The 21,019-nt window shown below is 32.2% G+C and overlaps 2 protein-coding genes across 2 annotated transcripts; both read right to left on the reverse strand.

Moving 5' to 3' along the window:
- Positions 1–2,366: 2,366 nt before the first annotated feature.
- On the reverse strand, positions 2,367–9,662 carry LOC130613419 (eosinophil peroxidase-like). Its single transcript, XM_057434766.1, has 6 exons — positions 9,620–9,662; positions 5,836–5,999; positions 5,440–5,589; positions 4,959–5,187; positions 4,508–4,776; positions 2,367–3,646 (listed from the first exon to the last, which is right to left on the reverse strand). Exons 2-6 carry the CDS (start codon positions 5,909–5,911, stop codon positions 2,547–2,549), a joined length of 1,824 nt encoding a protein of 607 aa, XP_057290749.1. The 5' UTR covers positions 5,912–5,999; positions 9,620–9,662; the 3' UTR covers positions 2,367–2,546.
- A 3,032-nt stretch (positions 9,663–12,694) lies between these two features.
- On the reverse strand, positions 12,695–19,334 carry LOC130613420 (eosinophil peroxidase-like). The gene is made up of 8 exons (XM_057434767.1): positions 19,250–19,334; positions 18,226–18,295; positions 17,848–18,184; positions 16,933–16,939; positions 16,125–16,389; positions 15,613–15,915; positions 14,402–14,632; positions 12,695–14,144 (listed from the first exon to the last, which is right to left on the reverse strand). The coding sequence occupies exons 1-8, from the start codon at positions 19,332–19,334 to the stop codon at positions 13,001–13,003; spliced, it is 2,442 nt and encodes an 813-aa protein (XP_057290750.1). The 3' UTR covers positions 12,695–13,000.
- Between the last annotated feature and the right edge of the window lie 1,685 nt (positions 19,335–21,019).

Here is a 21,019-nt window from a genome sequence, read left to right on the forward strand (position 1 = left end):
GACAACTCAACAACTCATACGAAAGAACCGGACGTGGAAGCTCTGAAAAGGACATGTATTAGATCCAGGAGAATCTTAAAAGATGTTTCAGGATTAAAAAATTATCAACAACGTTGTATTGCTTTTGATTCAAAGAAATATTTGAAGAAGGCGGGCGAATTCATAAAACCCTTAATAAAAATAACAGTTATCCATCAATGAGGAGCCTGAAGAATCAATTGCTCGCCCAATCCAACAACGAAAAATATGACATCTCAAAAGCAGATGTTAAAATGATCAATAAAGTCGTTTATAAAGAAGCAGTTCACTGGATAAGAAACATTTCCTTACTTACTTCTGGTGCCTCTGGTAAGACATTTGTTCGTGAAAGTGAAAAAAGGCTCGACTACTGAAATCAGGAGAGTGATGATTTCATGAACATATCTAAAAGCTCGTATGATAATGCCAGCTTCATTTTTACAGAAGTCTTCTTTCAAATCGACCACAAGGAAGCATGCACAGTGTTTAGCTCGACAAATGACACTGTGGAAGGAAGATGATTCCAATAGACTGCTTCTTGAAATAAGAACAAACAATCAAAATTACCATCGTAGTACAATAAACTGAGTGTTGAACGTTTTGCAAAGAGATTCGCTAAGCTCGTGTTTGAAGGAATAGTTCACGCAGCCCTTAGACTTTTAGACCAATTAGATCATAGTGGTGTGTTAAAATCATCGCCGGACACCCATAGAGGCATTAAAACATAAACATCTGAGACCAACCAATGCTTATGACTCAGTTCTGATGGCGAGTCAAACACCATTCGTCGATCCAGTGTTGTTTCAAAGTTTGCAATAGTCAGTATTAAAACGAACGGAAGGTGTTGGACTGTCTGGCGTAGTTGCTAATGGATGGAAACGGATGCTCGCATAAAAAAACTTTTGAAACATCAATTGTTGCGTGAAGGTGTTGCTACCTTTGCTGTACATGGTGCGTTGAAGAATTAAGTGTTGTCCAACTTTTTCTTCTTGACAATAGCCGGAGTAAGACATACTGAGATTGGTGAAGTGCTGAGAAGAATTGTTGGAAAACTATTGTGCATGTCATCAAGTCGAAGAATGTGAGAATTTTTGTCAGAAAATCTACAGTTGTGCGCTGAACAGCAGGAAGGATGCGAGGCAGCGGTTATGCAATGAATGATATCTTTGACGAAGAATCAACAAATACGCTTCTCGTGGTGGATGCTACCAACGCATTCAACTGCTTGACTAAGAAAATGGTTTACACAACATCAAATATTTTTGTCCTGCTATGGCCACGTATTTCAAAAACTGCTACGGGAAAGATTCTAGACTGTTTGTAATGAGTGGATTGGAGCTACCATCTAAAGAAGGCACCACTCAAGAAGATCCTTTGTTTATGCAATAAAAATAACATCACTCTTTGCAGAAATCATTCCACTGGTTACTAGCAATGTTGATATAGGTGTGTAAATAAAACATGCTGGTTTTGCTGATGACCTTGTTGGGATAGGAAAACTTGTGAGTGTTTATGCCTGGTGGTTGAATGTGCTTGACGCAGGTACGAAACATGGATACTATCCGAAAGTTGAAAAATTATGCATGGTTATCAAGGCGGGGCTGGAAAACAAGCAGGACATTAAATTTTTAATGAGATGTGCTATGACGTACGGATAGAGCCACCTTCACAGCCTCTCACCGGAGAACACTTATCAAAAACCTCAAACACCACAAACGAAGCACGACTGGACATAAGTGCTTGAAGTTTTTGTCAAAGGGGGCAGCTTACAGTTTTAGACGTGATGGTTTTTAACTCAACTCAAGAATGCTTTTGTCTACAACAAGAAAGAGAAAAAAAGCATATAACCAATGCATAATCGAAGTTAAAGACGGTACCCTTACCCCATATGGAGGGACTGGTACTTCTACCAGTTGGAAGGCTCATAAAAGGACTATCGTCACAACTATCTGTAAAGAAAGACATCAACCTTTAAATTCACAAGATCAGCTGTGTTATGCATACGTCCTTCACGAAGTATCAGAAATTCATACACTAATGACGTATTAAATGCTGAACTTGCAACTGCAATTGAAAAAAATCACTAATTCAGAGGAATGGTTTGAAGTGGACTTGACGTTAGTCACAGAGTTCTTTGAATTGTAGGTAACACTGCTAAATCGATATTTAAGTTGATACAGTGTATTTGGGGCTAATGTAAACTTTTTCAGCATATCCATTCTTAAGTAACTTTAAATTTGCGAAACGCATAAATGATGAGCGATAATAAGTGTTTATTTTCAATGTATTATATTAACCAAAAAATATGCATAAATAAAATGACAATTTAATAAATATGTGTTATTTGTGAAGCCATAAATAATTATTCTACAAACACTGGTACAAATAACTTTCTCTGCTATAGTATGTCTTAAAAATCAAGTCATTTTCAACCTGACACCATCTGGTACGTTTTGCTGCAATGACTCCAAATGAAGCTATTAGGTTATGCAAAATCTTCTAAAGTGAAAAAAAAAACAGTAAGTGTTCTATTCTCTCCAAGCTTTTAAGTTCATTGATGATAAACCATGACATTCGTGTCGTTTTCTCCCGTCCTTAAAAGCCTTAAAAACATCCTTTTGTATTGATACAATGCCCCGTAAATTATTACACAATACTTTTGCTAGTGTAACCTTTTGTAATTCTTTCAATTGTGCCTTTGTGAACACTCCCCTCCTTTTATAAAAGAAACGATCACCGTCACGAAGATTTTCAAATTGCTTTTTGATGATGCAAGCAAATGTAGGCCCAACTTGTAGTCCAGGTAAGTGCTTCTCAGCTAGAGCTGCAGGAAAGAGATCGACATAGTTATTAACTCGTTTGTACAATTTTCTCAATGCAGTGATGTCCTCTTTATTTTGGATTTCTTTCTTGTAATCACCAAAACTCTTCGCTTTTTTGAGGCCACAAAATTTTCTCCATTTATTGTAACTTGGTAAGCCATGATCTCTCCCGCGTTGTATATTAATTGCAGCAAGATTAGCAAATCCTTTTTCACCAGGAGGAATAAAAAGCTTCTTTGAAACACCAAAAGCAAATGTAGTATCCACTGTTTCTGATTGATTTCCAATTAGACCATAAAAGGTTGGTTCTATTCCATCATCAATTAGCACTGTATTGTTGAAGAACGTTTGCCTTAAGGGAATGTTTGGTTTAAGTTGATTGAAATTTTTATCAAGTTGTGACCATGAATTAGCAATCTGACTGTGTCCAAAACGGAAAGCTGCAGTGCTGAAGGCATTTGCAATGCTTGGGTTTGTGAATCGATCATATCCTTTATACTTCTTCAATTTAGCTAATGTTGGCACGTACTCATTGTACGTAATGTGCTGTATCAAAGCTCCAACAATCTTGCGCGCAGTTTGGAAAATTCTTTCCCCACCCCAGTGTTTATTTAAACTTAATAGTTCTGAGGCAATCCTATTGTGCTCGCGAACAAACAGGGTATGAAAGCCAACCAAAGCAATGTGTTCGTCAACTCGTTTATCTCCAGCTAGAAAACATCCGCCTCGTGTTTTGCATTTATTCTTTGATTGCGGATCAAATGGTAACAATTCTTTATCGTTACTGACGCGCATTTTTCCAGTATCTAAATGAAATATTGAAGCTGAAACATTGGGTCCAAAAAGTCATTCTCTTTTCTTGTATTATTGGACCACCTTTTAAAAAACCCTGGCTGACACAAAATAATTTTGAAATAGAAACATATAGAGATTGAAGCTACGTTTTGTTTATTACAGCTTACAAAGAGATATATATGAGTTGCACTAAACATCTTTGTTAGGGGCTTATCACATAAACCGGTTAAGCCGGGCTGGCTCGATTTGCCGGGTTTGAATTAGCTCACTATCACGTGAAGTTTTACCAACCCGGGCTAAAAAATAGTTACTTAATTTTGTTCTTTTTAATAAGCTTTTTTATTATTATTCATGTATAATTATTATTATCATCAAAAAATTATAAATAAATTTGTTGATAAAACTTTTTTCTTTAATATTTTTGTTATTTATATGTACAAAAAACATACGATTTCTCCTATTGAAATAACTCAATCAAGCTGGTTTTTCTCACGTGATAGGCCCTTAGTAAAATAGTTACATCTGAAATAAGTCTAAAAAATGATATTTCAGGGAATAACGTAAACATAATCTACCTAATCTCAGGCTTCCTTTTCAAATTTTTATTATTGAATTGCCACAAAAATAAGGTCTAACAAAAGTTTAATCTATCGAAGCTATGATTTTACAAAGTTATGGTAGGTTGATGACTGACAAAAAATGGGAAATCAGTGCAAATTCTAATGATTAGTTGGCCCAAATAGTTCGTTAATTTTTTTATGATACTATTTTCCTTTTCTTTTAAAAAACTGAGTTGCAAAGCGGATTAAGATCGTTACTCGGTAGTTTTTCACTAGTTTGAATTAACCACCACTTTAGAAAGAAATACTTACTGTCATTTGTTCTCATCCTGATCAGTTTTTCCTTCTCCACACCATATATCATTGAACCGTCAATGAAAGAAGATAATATATTTACTTGTTGACGAACCTTCTTCGGTTTATCACACACAGCAAAAGATCTCATAAACTTTTGACATCCAGCATCGACGTCTTTTGAAATCAATGTTGGAAAACAAGGATACTTAAAATCTTCTAATGAGTCAAGTTTGCACCTGAAAAGGTAATAAAGATAAATTCCGGTGGTTTGTGCCATTGAACAAAAGCATAGCTAAACACTGATGTGACGAAAACAGTCTAAAAGAAGGTTCTTTTGAACATTTTCAAAAGACAAAGGAAGGAATAACCAATGTGGTTTATTTCAGGATCTTCAGGATCAGTATAGAACCAATTACATTAGCATGTATTGAGAAATTACTAGTTACCAAGAAGATGTGAAACCTACCTAGGTTTTAGACAGTGAGCAGCTTTGTCATTGTGTGGACTTAATGACATATCATGGTCAATAAACTGTCCATATGTCATATGAAGAGCTGAAACACCAGCAGCATTACCATTATGTTTCTTTTTGTCATGGAAAAGTAATTTTGCAATTTCATGAGGAGTAGGAATGTCTGGTTTTTTGGCGGTAGGGGAACCAACAGGTACACTTTTTTTGTCAGCGTAGGCAGCAGCTGAAAGAAAATCACATTATTAGCCTTTTGCTAATGGTATGGTACAATCACTCTGTTTTGATAATTGGAACATGATATCTATTTTGGCTAAGAAGTGGAAATATTCGATTCAATATTGTGAAAAATTAATATCTTCAATCTTCAAGTCTTTTAACCCAACTTCTTATATAAAATGGATTATTTAGTCATTCACAACCATAGAAGGCAATTAAATAATTGTGTAAGTAAAAACAATATTTAAAAAACACTTACGCAGAAATCTATTTAGCGGTGTTAACGCAGCACCAAGCGTTGGTTTCCTCAGATTATTACAAGTTCCATCCAATGTTCGGATATTCATCTCTTGCTTGGTGCATTTAGAAGGTGAGATTCTTTCCTTGCAGTCACTCATATCATTGTCACCTATAATGTTACAAAGAAATTAATTTAGCTAGCCATGTAAAAAATTTTAGGCGCGCTGGAAAGGTTTAAAAACTTTTAGTTGTAACGTTGTAAGTAAATATAAAAACTCTTTAATTGCAAGGGTGGTGTTACCATTCGTTATAGCGTCTATTTTGTTTGCACACGCTCTTAACTTTATTGAGAACGACAAAAAATGCCGAATTTGAGAAAAAAGGAGGTTTGGCACAATCCACGTAAATTACACACCTGCAAAACTCTTCTTTCGTTTAAACTTCTTTGCTGAAACCAAAACGAATATAAAAACCAAAAATACAATCTTCATGATGGCTTCTGTTTCACTTTCCCTTTTTCACAACTGAATGTTTTCTTTTGTTTTTTTTCTCTCTTTATTTATATCCTTTTATTATTATCTGCAAAATGAAATAAACATGATGTAACATTAATAAACCCATAACATAATATGACGCGTTCCATTGTTTTCTGTTGACAAATAACCCTAAACTGTCAATTTTTTTATAATTCGAATAAGGGTTATATAACTTAGTTATCAACAAACAATGGTTGCTAAGAAGGTCATACATATTTAAATTATTTACAAATCGGAGTCGATTAGTAATTTTTACCAACCATTTTTAAAATAACCACACGTTATGCAAATAATTATGCTACCATGGAAGGAACTAATTAATGCAGTCAAGTTCAATATGGTGACGTTTGTTATGAATAATTATAGCTACATGCAAACGGAAGTAATCGTTATAAAATACGGTAATGGCGATTATGAATCAGGGAGAAGTTGAACTTATTTTTACAGTGCGGTAAGGAAAAAAATACTTTATATGGATGTATTAAAGGTTATTTAGTTTCAACAGTATTTCAAATAATTAACTTTTTTCAATGTAACTTTCTAATTTAGCTTTCCATATGGTCCTGTTAATTAAACACCTAGAAAGATACAGTGAAACCTCTCTATAGCGGACACTATCGGGATTTTAAAAAAGTGTCCGCTATAGAGAGGTGTCCGGACATCAACGCTTGTGATACTTCCTTGCTAAGTTATACCTTCCTCCAATGTTTTACTCAAAGAGATTCTTTAAGATCACGAAATTATAGTTTGATATTTGTGCAATGTGCAATGTTGTAAATAAAAAAATAAATAAATTTAAATAAATAATAAATGACACAAACTTGAAGAATAAGTAAATGGTACAGAAATATTCTCCTTTTGCAAGCTGTGGACTTCTTGTCCTGCCATCTCTTTGTATTCTTATTCTTTTTTTCAGTAGATAACTTGGGTAAGTCTCAACGTTGCCAGCCTGTTGACACACCAGATAGAATACTGTACTGTTTAAGGGCGAGGTTAAAAGTGATCAAAGTGATAAGAAAAACAAACAATAAAATGCATTTACCATAAAAATTAATTTTTAAAATGAATTAAAACCAAAAATCGATTTTTATTACAACAGAGCAGCTTAAAGACCCATATTTCTCTTCCTAACGATGTAGTTAGCATAAGTAGGATAATTTTTTGTTATATTAGTTTAGGCAGGAAAGCAGGATACAATAAAATCTATTCAAATTATCTGGTAGTTATCCCAGAAATATATTATAACAGAAATTTCGCAACACTAAATTTTCATCTCTGATTTCGCCTTTACGTATCCAATTTTCTTCAATTTTGAGATACAAATAAATTACGAAGCTTTTTGTAAGAAAAAACCGTTACATCATAAGGTTAACCCTATTCGGTCCGGGGTTTTTCGAACATACTATGACCGGGGGGGCGGATTCCGCCCCCCCTCAATAACTTTTCATAGGATTGTTCAAATTGAATCAAACTTGGCACACTTATAGTACGTCATAAAAGGAACAAAATGGCGGAATAAATTTTTGCTTGCGTCAGCACATTTTCTGTGACGTCATCAGAAGCTTGAAAATTGTTAAAAATGCCACTATCTGCTTAAAATGTAATTACTTTTGTTCTAGAGCGAATTTCTACATTCTGTTTGAAGTTTCTGAAAGCTAAATAAAAAATTTTTAACATATCTTCCGGTTTTTACATGGATCGGATAAAAAATTGCCAAAAATTGCCCGAAAATCCGTTTTTTCCGATTTTCGGGTAAAATCCGACAAAATGGGGAAATCGGATTAGTCACGTGTCAAAATTATTCAAAATGATTCTTCTTGATGAAACAAAGTTGTCAAGTTCTAAGGATAATCCTAACAGGAGTTATTATATTTTCCCCATTATAAGGACTTCATAGAGATTTTAGGGGTAGTTTCGAGTAATGGCCAATATCAAAGCCTCTGAAAGGTATGGGACCTAAAAATTTAGCATGCAGGTGTCTAATAGATAAATGCTGAAACTCAGTAAGTATTATAGCCATATAAAAAAGCAATCAGGAGTTATTAAAAAAACCGTCAGGGGGGGCGGAATCCGCCCCCCCCCCCGGACCGAATAGGGTTAATATATAGGTATATAATATACACTTACTTGATGATACAAGAGTTTTTACTTACAGAAAGTTTCGTATGTTGTTGGTACATTTCAGATGTTCTTATTTTTAATAAAATTTAACTATGGCGAAGAAGGCAATTTTTAATATTTTACATTTGAAAAACCAGAAAATATAGAGATTTGAATGTTGCAAAAGAATTAAACATGGGAGTTCGAGTACTTTTTAAATAGTATTTCTCACGGAGACGAATACATTAATATGTACCTAACTAAATTACATTAAGGTTCAAAGCAGATGTAAGAAAAATGAATTAGGTTAGGATCATGTTCACACGTTGCAAATAGAAATCATTTCAGAGATAATGTGTGCAAGCAAACTAAAAGAACTGACTTGTCAGTCACGTGATACATTTAAAAAATTAGGAAATAGGAAGATTGTTTTCTTCTCCCTTTATGCCGAATTTCTCTTTAAGTCCTATAGGCTTAATTTCGTGTGGACGCCACTCTAACTAGCACGAACTTTGATCTCTGTCTGCAATGTTTCAGTATGGTTCGAGTAACAAGAAAGTATAGCACGCGATTGTTTAAATAAAAAGGGCTCAGTGAATAGTGGGAAAAGGGCGCAGTTAAGGGTGGAAAAAGGTCCCATCTATATGTTCACTTTTGTCTGTCTCCATTTTGTTTTCAACGTTTTTATGTTTTATTTACCGTGTTTTATATCTGCTATTAATGCTTTTGACTTTTAAAAAAATTCTGTTTCGCAAAGTTTGTTTCTTCAAATTATGTTTAACACAAACTCTTTTAATGTCGCAGAAATCGAATATAAAACCTATCGTGCAAATTTCAGCATAACACAGCTCTATCGTGCAAATTTCAACATTTTTTTATGGTCGCAAAATTGATGGCAGATATAAACCTCGGTATTTATCTTTATTTCACTTCACATCTTTTTATAGTCAGAAATAAGAGCATTTTCCGGGCTTTGAAAAAACAATTATCATTATTTCCGATACAGAAAAAAAACAAGTCGAACACAGACTAATAGTAATAATACTGTCATCTTTTTTGTTACTGTGGTAAATTTTATTTTCAGTTGGAGATTTTTCAAGTTTTCGAAACAAAAATTTTGGTTTCGTTTGGTTTTTGTATAATTAATCTGCATTTAGAAACCAAATAAGTTAATTCTCCATTTTAAATGGCTAGGCAGTACATAAACAATTTTTGAGCAAAACGGAAACGCAAAATATATGCGGAACTTTAACAACTGACAAAAATTTTCGTAAAGGGTGATATGTGGTATGATCTTTTTCTGGGATCTGTTTTAAACTTGTATAGAAGTTATTTACAATATTTATATATAATATACAATTCTGGACATTATACTTTACATAACAGCTTCATTAGGTGTCACTGTTAGATTAGATTTCTGATGCCACTGATGATCATTTGGGAATAAATATACAGCTGGTTAATGCATTATCTACATGAATTAAAACGTTCACAATCTACTTTATAGTTACTAAACAGATATCAATCGCCAAGAATATAATAGGAGACAGATAAAAATCTTACCTTTCAATCAATTTATCTTTTTATTGTAAATGTTTATAGCAATATATCTTCAAACATACTTTTAAGAGGAAGAGTGAAAAATACCGAATGTTGATTGTAGATCAAATCATACTTCAACTGATTTACTGCATACTGCTGCGAAACGCAGCTATTTTCATGATACATGCTTGTACAAAATATGAGAACATACTAGTTTTAAAAAACTAATGGAATTGAAGAATCGTAACACAATGTGGACTGATACAAAATATGAGGATACTGCTTCTGAAAGAACTAATGGACTTGAAGAATGGCATCAGGATATTAGTTTTAAAACAGCTAATGGAATTGAAGAATCGCACCGGGATGTGAACTTTTACAAAATCTAAGAATATACTGCTTCTAAAATAGCTAACAGCATTAAAGAATACAGATTGTGAACTTGTACGCAACACTCGAATATACTGCTTCTAATACAGCTAATGGAATTAAAGAATCGTATTAGGACGTGAACTTGGACAAAATATGAGAATGTATTAGTTTTGAAACAGCTAATGGAATTGAAGAATCGCACCAGGCTGTGAACTTGAACAAAATGTGAGAATATACGCTTCTAAAACAGGTTATGTAACTGAAGAATCGCATTAAGATATGGAAAGTCTGTAGTGCAATTATGATATTACAACATATTGATTGGTCGGCATTTGTTTATTGATTTGAAGGTGTAATACAAAGTCCTGAAAATGTATAGATTAGTTACGAATGTTTACAAAGTTCCGTACATGCATATGCATCCTGGCAGGTAAAAAAAGAAGAATCACATATAAGACAACATGTTAGTTTTAATTTATAGATTTAAGGAATAAAGTTATATTAAAAAAGAAATAGTATTGTTTTTTATAACCACGAAATTTTTTTTAAAAAATCAAGTCTTAATCATTTCAGCGTGAGTTCCTTTTTTTTAAGTTAACTTCGGTAATTGTCGTGGTCTGTTGTTTATATATCCTGCATGTACAGTTGACTCCTCTAATTCGAATCCCTCTAATTCGAAAAACAGTTTTTCAGTCCCTTCAGCACGATTCTCTCTCTATTTCGAATTTAAAGTGTCGTTTGGTGTCGACCTAGGAAAAGCACAAAATGCAACTCGTATTGTCGAAAGAAATCGTCTCTCCAATGTAAAGCAATCAAATATTTAACAGTTTTCCAAATAAGGTTTCTTGTTTGTGTAAACTATGAAAATAAACATTGAATGAAACTTGAATTATGTTTTCTTGATTTTAAAATTAACGTAATTCCTCACTGAAATTCAAATTTTTACAATCTGAAGCTGAAAGTTTGAATTACAGAGACTTTCTATAATTCGAATCTCTCTATAATTCAAACAAAATTTTTTCCACGGGGCAATTCAAATAAGGGAGAGTCAAACTGTATGTATGCTTGCGCATGTCCATTGTTCTAAACAGAAAATCACAACATTACGTCACGCCGCAACTCACCTATGGACCCAGCTTAAGATGATATACATCCAATATTATTCACAGTGTCAGTATCAGAAAACTACAATTACGAAAAACAAAAAAAATATCGACAACGAAACAAGATTTTACTTCTTTTACCTAAATGATTCCTTATGAATGATATTAATTTAGAGGGCACAAATAACCTTCATAATTTCTTTAACATTTTTCCTCTGGAGAAAATAATAAATGAGCATGGCTATGTTCTACATTTAGTAATGTGGTTCGTGGGTCTGTGTTTTGTATCGTTTGTCAAGTGTTAATATATAACAACCTGTATCTTTGTGTTTCGAGATATTTACGCTGAGTATATGTAAGAAAAGACATTACTTATTATCCTCTGTGTGAAACTCCGTAGCAGTCTTTGTGAAAACAAAAGACATGAATGAATGAATGAACTCTAATACAGGTTTATTTTCGCAAAATATTAAGTTTATACAAAAAGCAGGGGAGGGAGGGAGGGTGCTGTTTCAATTAAAAAAGCTTTAATTGATGTTGATGGAGAGGAGTTACAAGAAATTTTTGGAAAAACGTGCAATATTTTAGTCAATAATAGAGAAGCTTAAACCTGCTCATTTTTGCTTCTTGAAAAAAAAGAACAAATTAGGAGGTTTGGTTCATTCCGATATGGTTGAATTAAGAATCGCTCTTCTGATCAGACAATGGTTAGAAATCCTTTTTGTTTATGTTTAGGACCTCACTTTCACCAACATACTGAAAGTAACTAATAATTATCCGTCTGCAAAGATTGAATATAAGAGTGATGGTTTATTTACTAATATATATTATTTCTGTGCTCACCTGTCAAGAAAGTGTCAACAGCAAGAGACACAGGTATTCTTTTATAAACTTTTAGTTTTTGTTATCAATTTTAAAAAGACTTTTTTTCATCTGATTTAAGAAATAGAGTTTTTAGTATGAAGTATACTCTCTGCTAATGACTTTGTCAACCAAAATGTGAAATCAAAAATTATGGAAAGCTATGAAAAAGCAATATTTAGGTTACAAAAATTAATAGGAATGTTAGCACCACAAAGTAAGCAGTATCGAAAACAAAAAGTCGAGTTTGTCATGACAATTGGAGCCTCAAAGCAAAGGTATTTCCTTCTAAATTAATATCGAAGATAGAATGGATAGAGAAATTAAGCCGAGGATTGAGCAATGAGAAAGTTTTATGTGTCCTCAGTCACGAATGCAGTTACAATAAAATACCTCACTGAAGGGGTTAGAGTTTACAAAGGGATCAGAAAAATAGACAGTAAGCAATGTTTCCACATCTAGAACCAGTGACAATACAATTTGCAATTCTAACAAAAAAGCTTCAAATGACTTCTTTTTATTTAAAAGACTTATCTTCTGAGTGAAGATGAAAAAACAGTATCGTTGGAAATGCGCATTGTATCATCCCATCTTCAATTAATGAGGACTATCTACCCACCTACCGTTCAGTTCAGTTCAGGATAAGACTTTTTTCCGAATATCTTAATACAAGTATGCAAATTATTTAGACAGCCACACAAAGATCTCTTTGCAAAGCTACATATTACTAATTGATTGGAATTTGATTGGATACCAAAACTTAAGGCCAGAGGACTGATGCATTGCAACAAACAACATTGGGTAGAATCTCACCAGTGCCTTCAATAACTTTCGCAAACATTTGTGGCACAGTAAAAAGATTTTTTTATAATATTATGTTGTTACTTAGTATAGAAGTTAAGATACAAGTAAAAAAAAAACCTTTATTATTTATATATTTATTTATAATTAACATATTAACCCTAAAGGAAACATAAGTTCTCTACTTTACGCGTAATGTATATAAATATCACACACAGAAAAAAATTAAAAAAATATAAAAACACATTATGTCACAACCCATTTTTTAATCATCCTCCTCATATACCTTCCAGGCTGATAAATCCATATCTGGCAATGAAGTACAAACATGCCTTTTGGAAATTCCTTTTTGGTAAACTTTAAAAACATTCTTCTGGACTGAAACTATGTCTTTTAAGTTGTTACAAAGCACCTTTGCCATTGAAACTTTCTTAATCTCAGACAATTGTTTCTTTGTAAACATACCATCCTTCTCGTAAAAATACCGATCACCATCTCTCAAATCTTCAAATTGTTTTTTCATGATACAACTAAATGTTGGGCCAACAATTTTTCCAGGTAAATGTTTTTCAGCCAGACCTGCTGCGAACAGGTCAATGTGGTTATCAACACTACCATAAAGCTGCTCCATGGCAATGATTGTTTTTTCATTGGGAATGTCCTTTCCTAAATCAAGAAAGTTAACAGCTTTGGGTAGTCCACAAAATTTTCTCCATTCATTGTACCCTGGTAAACCATGATCTCGTCCACGTTGAATGTTTACTGATGCAAGATTTGAAAATCCAGGACGACCAGGTGGAATAAATAATTTCTGCGACACACCAGTGGTGAACTGCATATCAACATCTTCAGAATAGTTTCCCATCAACCCCATTAAAGTTGGCTCCACACCATGATTGATCAAAGCTGTTCCATCAAAAAACGATGCGCGAAGTGATATACTTGGGTAAAGTTCATCAAAGTTCTTGTCCAATTGAGGCCAGGAATTTTTAATCAAACTGTGCCCAAATCGGAAAGCGGCAGTGCTGAACGCACTTGAGATGCTAGCATCAACATCTGACTTGTAACCACTGTATGTTTTCAAATCAGCTAAGGTAGGCACATATTCGTTATAAGTTATGTGTTGGTATATAGCTCCAATAATTTTTCGCGTCACTCGAAATATTCTTCTCCCTGACCAATATGGATTAACGATCTTCAACTGTTTCGCAAGTCGATTATGTTCTCGTACAAAGAGAGTATGAAAACTGGTAAGAGCAATATTTTCGTTGCCACGTTCATCTCCTGTTAAGAAACATCCTCCTGGTGTTTCGCAACCAGTTGTTGAAGTATCAAATGGAAGAAGACCATTATGTTCAATTTTCAGCAATCCACGCCCTAAAAAGGATCTGTTGTTATGTTTTGCAATTCTGATAAAGAATTTTAACTAAAATCAAACACCTGCAATGCATAGTATTTTTTTAGCTTTGCTAAAAGCTGAGAGAATAGAAGGTAAAATGTTAATTAATTTATCTGAAAGATTCCAAATGAACTTTTGATGCAAGTAAAATTACTGTCAGTGCAAGTCATTTCTTTCCAGTAAATCAGATTAGGATTAAACTTATGAGTTCACTTTAGTATTTTTAAAAATCTCATCTAAACAAGCATACATTAACATCAAAATAACCTACGTCCAATTTTGCGAACTTTTCGTAGTTGATTTATTGACGATCCATAAACATTCGAAGCATCGATATAAGATGTAATGGTGTTGATTTGATTCCTTACTTCTCTTTCATCGCCATGTTGACATACTGCAGACGAACGGACAAATTTGTGACAGCCTAACTCTTTCTCTCTCGAAGTGATAATTGGAAAACAAGGATATTGGAAATCTTCAAGGGAACCATTGACACACCTTAAAAACAATGAAAAGTGTTAAAAACAGGAACCAAAAATTCCAAGATAGAAGCAATCCTTTTTTAGTTTAGCCTTGGGGTTGCTTAATACTTTAGTAGTTCCAGGCTATTTCATTGCTTAATTAATTTGACATGTACAGTCAGCGTTAATGTCACGTTATAATAAAAGAAGGAAATAATTGTAAAATTTTAAAACCCAAAACCCGAAGCTGCATTGAATTAACCGAATTAAACGTATTTCTTCTCTTCTTTGAGTAAGAAAAAAGTTTAGATGTTCACCTAAAATGCAATGAAATGCTGGTTCCTCGAATTTTAATGCATGACGCTGTTGAAGAGAGAGAGAGAGAGAGGCGATACATAATGTTTCTATATATATTTATGTTTTGTAGAGCTTCGTTTCAATAGTCGTTTTGACATTCTTGATTCAACGTTTCATTTTCTATCTGGGATCTCATTGCAAACAAATGTTGATGTTTCACGCACGTGTTATATAACTAATTTATACTCAATGTTGTTACAAATAATCCCTAAGACGAACTTAACATAGGAATCTACTCCATTCCTAATTTTTTGCATGGTTTTGTTTAAAATGAAACTCATCTTTAAGTTGATTTCATATGGTCTACTCAAATATGGTATAGCAAAATCAGCGAATGTGTGCAATTGAAAAGCTCATGTTCGATTGATAGATGTTCAGGGAACCTTAACTTTCAATTTTTAAGAATGTTTAATATTAGTATAAAAGCAAGATTTTTAAGAACACACGTGCTATGGTTATCTTGTGTGATCTGATTCTTTAGCTAGAGTTTTTCAAAAGTAATATAACCTTGAAGAAAAAATCCGTATTCTTTCCTCCAAATATAATATATTTGAAATTCAGAACACACTCTTTCTTTAGTGCTATGCCTAATGGAATGTTCATTATCGAATTAACTTGATTACATAGATAAATAAAAAATATAATATAATGCATGCGTACTTGGGATTCTCACAGGATGAACCAGCTCCATGTGGTGTTAATGACATATCGTGATCCAGAAATTGTCCATACGTCATATGCAGAAGTGATACATTTCCTTTGTTTCCAAAATCTTCTTCGTTGTCATGAAAAAGTTTGTTTGCCACCTCGAGTGCAGTTGGTAGGACAGGTGTGGAGAGCGTTGGGAAACCTCTGGGAGTGTCTAACCCATCAACATCATGATAAAGAGCAGCTGTAAATAAATCACAAAAGTAAAAAGCTACGTCTAAGAATAAAATCGTGCGAATTGTGAAAACAATATTCCTATAATGTGTATAACTTGGAGTTCATTTGTAAGTTGTGTATGTTTTAAGAGTGTGAAGATTGTGAAATAGCTTTTCAACAATGATGGAACTGAAATTTCAAAAGCTACTGGGACTTAAAGAGTAAAGAAAGTGAAGAAACATCTGTCACTCATTTTTCTTTTACGCGAAGAAAGGAAAGAAAACAAGATCTTGCAAAGCCATACTTACCGTTCCAACCACCCACCCACCACTTCCCTCCCCTCCCTCCCTCCCCTCTTCCCCCTTTCTTTCCTCTCTCCCCACTTTTTCTCTGCTTTATCTGACCAATACTTACGAAGATATCTTTGTAATTTTGTAAACGCCGCTCCTTGTGTAGTATGCTGTAAATTATTACATCGTCCATTTATTGTTCTGTAGTGTTTTAAATAATACGAATTCAAACATCTATTTCTTGTTGTTGTATTAATGCAGTCGCTCAATGTGTCACCTGTTCCTGAATAAAAGAATTAAGAGTATAACGAGGGGAAAGGGATCGGGGTAAAAATAAAAGGCTGTGACCATGGTTATAAACTGGATGGCTTCGTAATTGTAGCAAAACTGAAATCGATATTATTAAGGCTATCACAGAAGTTAAAACAAACAAAGCGAAAACAGATAAACAAGTTTGTCTCTAATCTTGATGTAATTACAAACTGCTGAAGATGGAGTGTTGTTTTTTGTTTTAGATTTTATGCATTTTTCTTTTTTCTTCTTCTTCATTTGTTAAGAAGTTTACTATACCCTTTGATTCGACAAAAAAAATTATAAAATGTAATAAACAACTCTGGGTTTTCATAACTAAAGAACGATAGCTTAGCAAACATCGATTTTTACACAAGGTAGCCATTCCGACTAATGAAAATAAAAGCCTGGTGACAAAGTTGTCATTTTATTTTACGATAATAAATATTATTTACGAGGGTGATATATTTCACAAATGACCGCCTTTTATTCTTTTCTGGCTATAAAGAGGAAAACTATGCGAAGAATAGTCTACCTTCCTGCTGTCAACAAAAAATATATTATCGTTTAATTATTAAGTAACGTTATTATTATTATTATTATTATTATTATTATTATTATTATTATTATTATTATTATTATTATTATTATTATTATTATTATTATTATTATTATTATTATTATTATTATTATTATTATTATTATTATTATTATTATTATTATTATTATTATTATTATTATTATTATTATTATTATTATTATTATTATTATTATTATTATTATTATTATTATTATTATTATTATTATTATTATTATTATTATTATTATTATTATTATTATTATTATTATTATTATTATTATTATTATTATTATTATTATTATTATTATTATTATTATTATTATTATTATTATTATTATTATTATTATTATTATTATTATTATTATTATTATTATTATTATTATTATTATTATTATTATTATTATTATTATTATTATTATTATTATTATTATTATTATTATTATTATTATTATTATTATTATTATTATTATTATTATTATTATTATTATTATTATTATTATTATTATTATTAAAAATTATGGCGATGAAAGAATGCGGGGTCATATTTAACTGCCTACTTGAAGCACTCACATTTTGTATGTCATGTTTATTTGTTAGCCTGCGCAGTATGAAACATCTTATCAAAAACTGAAGTTTTTATTTGCCGGAATGTTCACTTGTATTCTCTGCAGTTGCTTTTGAAGCGTATTTCCACAAAACAATATAGCAATTTGATTTTTTAAAAGTTGATATAAATTTGTGACACACAATATCAAAATTACGTGGAAAGATAACTCCTTAATTTTAATTGATGACAAAATTACTGGAACAAGCACTACACTATAAAATGAAATAATCTAAAAAAGAAATTAGAAGTCATAATTATAATACAGTCATAATTTTGTCCAAGTTAATATCGTCGATACAGCATGAGCGAAATTTCCTACCTTCCTCTCCTACTCCCCCATTCGTTAATACACGTTCTAAATTCGCTTTTTTTTTGTTTTTTTCTTTGTGTTTGCCAAATATTTCATAATAATAGATGATTTTATCGTGTGTTTTTCTATTACTGTTTTCTTGTTGTGAAAGATTTTTCGTTTTTTTAGCTGACAGAAGAAATCTTGTCAAAAAAATTCTGAAGAGAACCTTTTTACATTTTCTTAAAACGGGAATTTTTCGGGTAATAAATAGTGCCTTTTTGACATCCCTGATAGCATGCGAATTCTTTCTTTAGAAAAGGAAACATTAAGGAGAAAAAATACTGCTTACAATAACGTTACTATGAATTCTAATAAACTCCGATTTAAGGTGCGTTTACTGAAGAAGGTCCGTATTATTTCTAGAAGAATTTTCCTTTAAAATTTCTGGTGCCGATTAGCTTTGAACCCAGTAAAATTTTCCGCAAAATATTACCGAATATCTGATAAAAAAATGATTCTTGACACAACATAGTGTAAGCTTTGTTGATTTGATTCTAACACTAGTTTTATTTTTCTTTAAATTGAAAATGAAACTTTCTCAGACACCGTTCATGGGAGGTTGTATCACATCTATTGATAAAAACGCAATCTCGTCCCCAGGGTCTTGTGGCCCCTGAGCCGTTATTACGGAGTGGCCAACAATGCCGTTATCAACTTATCAACAAGGCAAAATGCCCTGGGAACGAGGTTGATAAAAACAGAAAAAAATATTTGTCGTGATTTTCGTCATTTTTTTTAAAATAATTTTAACTTTTAAATTTTTGAGTCAGCAAAATTAGATCCTGCTAATTACGTCTAATTAATCTTAAAATTTAATCTAAAATTTTTGTTGCAGCAGTTTTGACACAAGTTTTACAAAAAGAAAAAAACGGTTTAATTGGGAAAGAAAAGGATGAATTCTAAATTTAAAAGTTTACCCTTAACGTCGATCCTGCATTCAAATTTTACACTCTAGATTGCCCTAAGCCCTAAAGCGACAAAATCTGAGAATGTATTGTTAATCTCTAAAATCACAAGCGCACATGGACAAGCATGTGAAGCGTGCAGAAGACCAGTTCAAAATACTTCAAAATTCTCCCAAAAAATTGATGCTGTCTGGGATAAATGTTTTAACGGCAAATAATTTAACCCCCAACTTCCGCCCGAACGCCGGACTGACAACTGCCGGGCACTTTCTATTCGTGATTCACCCTTGTAAACAGAAGGAAGACCACTGTTTTTACAAATTGTGAAAAACGAAAAATATAAACTTCTTAAAACACTATTATCATTAATAAAATATGTATATATTTAAAAATAAAAACTCCACATACCTTGTCCGCCGTATAATTGAGAATTCACTTCAAATGCGACGTGAATAATCATAAAAACAACGACACTCCTTGATAATAAATTCATTCCAGCCCCCCTTTTTTTTCAGTAACGTTAGTTAATAGAATATAACCGGGATATGGTATCCATTTTTATACACTCCTGTCCGATTATTATTTCGTTCGTTATGCAATTTTATAAATAACTCAATCATCGTTAACGAATAATTAATTTTTTATATTAGTTGATTAATTAAGGCAATTGTGAAAGCAGCCCATGTTATTATTGCTAATTTAAGACGTCAAAGAAATTTAATGTGACGTAATGAAGGGTACAATATTTTTTATTTGTTTATGAAGAATATTGTTGAGTCTTGTGTTAGAATTGTCTTTTATCAATTTGAATTTCGTAAATCTCTAGAACGATTATGCGTATCTTAATATCGATGACTTGGAATACAGAAACAAGTTTTAAATAATGCACCTCTCCCGAATTAGTTTTCTTTAATGTACCACTGTGAATTTTTTGAAATTCTCACCTTCTTTAATGTACCACTGTGAATTTTTTGAAATTCTCACCTGAAACTTGATAAAATGTGAAATCTACAGCAAACAAACAACCTGTTTAAAAAAGTTTTTTTTTTAATTTGTCTAATTGGTAGTCTAATTAGTATAAAAAAGTAAGTTAAAGGGCTTTATCATGACATTAATACCATCAAAACAGCATTTTTACATGTCAGATTAAGCTAAAAATTCAATTCAATGAGGCTGAATATTTTCTTATAGCCAAAACAACAAAGTTATAAGATTATAAAAGATCTCCATTCCATTTTTGTTTGATTTTTTTTTTCAATTTTCAATTTTCAAATTTATTTATTTATTTATTTTTTGTTTGTTTTTAATTCAACATGACATTATTTATTCACTATACGTAAAATAATTGTCTTTGGCTTGAAATAGGAAAGGGAAATACACATTGCTTTTTTTTCAGCAAAACTAGGGTTAAAAGAGCACAATTAAAATAGCTTGTTGAAAATCCACGTTTAGCTAACAATTATAAGTTGCAGCTGATGCTACAAAGGTAAACATATTTCAATACTTGAGATAAATAAAGGGATATGAGGGACTACCCACATATCTATATTAAGTTACATCTCTACGTAATTTAGTATAAATGATATCTGACTCAGTAGATTTTAAAACCATATTTCAAATTTCACTCTCTCTGATGACCTTTGCTTGAGAAGATTCAAGACAAAAACAGTTTTACTGTTTAGACCTAATCCACCGAATTATTAAGGCGCCAAACAGACAAAAAATAAAAATAAGTTTAGCAGTTTTGGCATTGTTTTGTATATTGCTATATAATGGTAGCAAAATGTTTTGTTAACACTCGGGTGAAAGAATTATTTGGTTTAGTAAACTATATGAAAATTGGCGATAAACTTGCTAGATATTTCAGTATTAATCATTCACTTAAAAAGAAAAACAGATCTAATTATAAGACACTCATTATCAACATTATTCGGACCACAGGGGAGGTAAAGAAAGTCTAGTCCCTACCCCCATCCCCTTTTTGTAGCTAATAACTACTGAAGCATACCGTTTCAAGGGATGAAATTATTGAATTTCCGCGCCCGAAGGCGTAGGAAATTCTTTAAAACCGTCGTTTTTTTCCTTTGGAGCATTTTTTAAGAAAAAATCGACCCCGGGATTTCACATTCCTCTGGGAGCAGGATAGTATTAGTATAACTGACTAACTAACTAACCATG

This window comes from Hydractinia symbiolongicarpus, chromosome 11, assembly GCF_029227915.1.
Source record: "Hydractinia symbiolongicarpus strain clone_291-10 chromosome 11, HSymV2.1, whole genome shotgun sequence".
Taxonomy (NCBI): domain Eukaryota; kingdom Metazoa; phylum Cnidaria; class Hydrozoa; order Anthoathecata; family Hydractiniidae; genus Hydractinia; species Hydractinia symbiolongicarpus.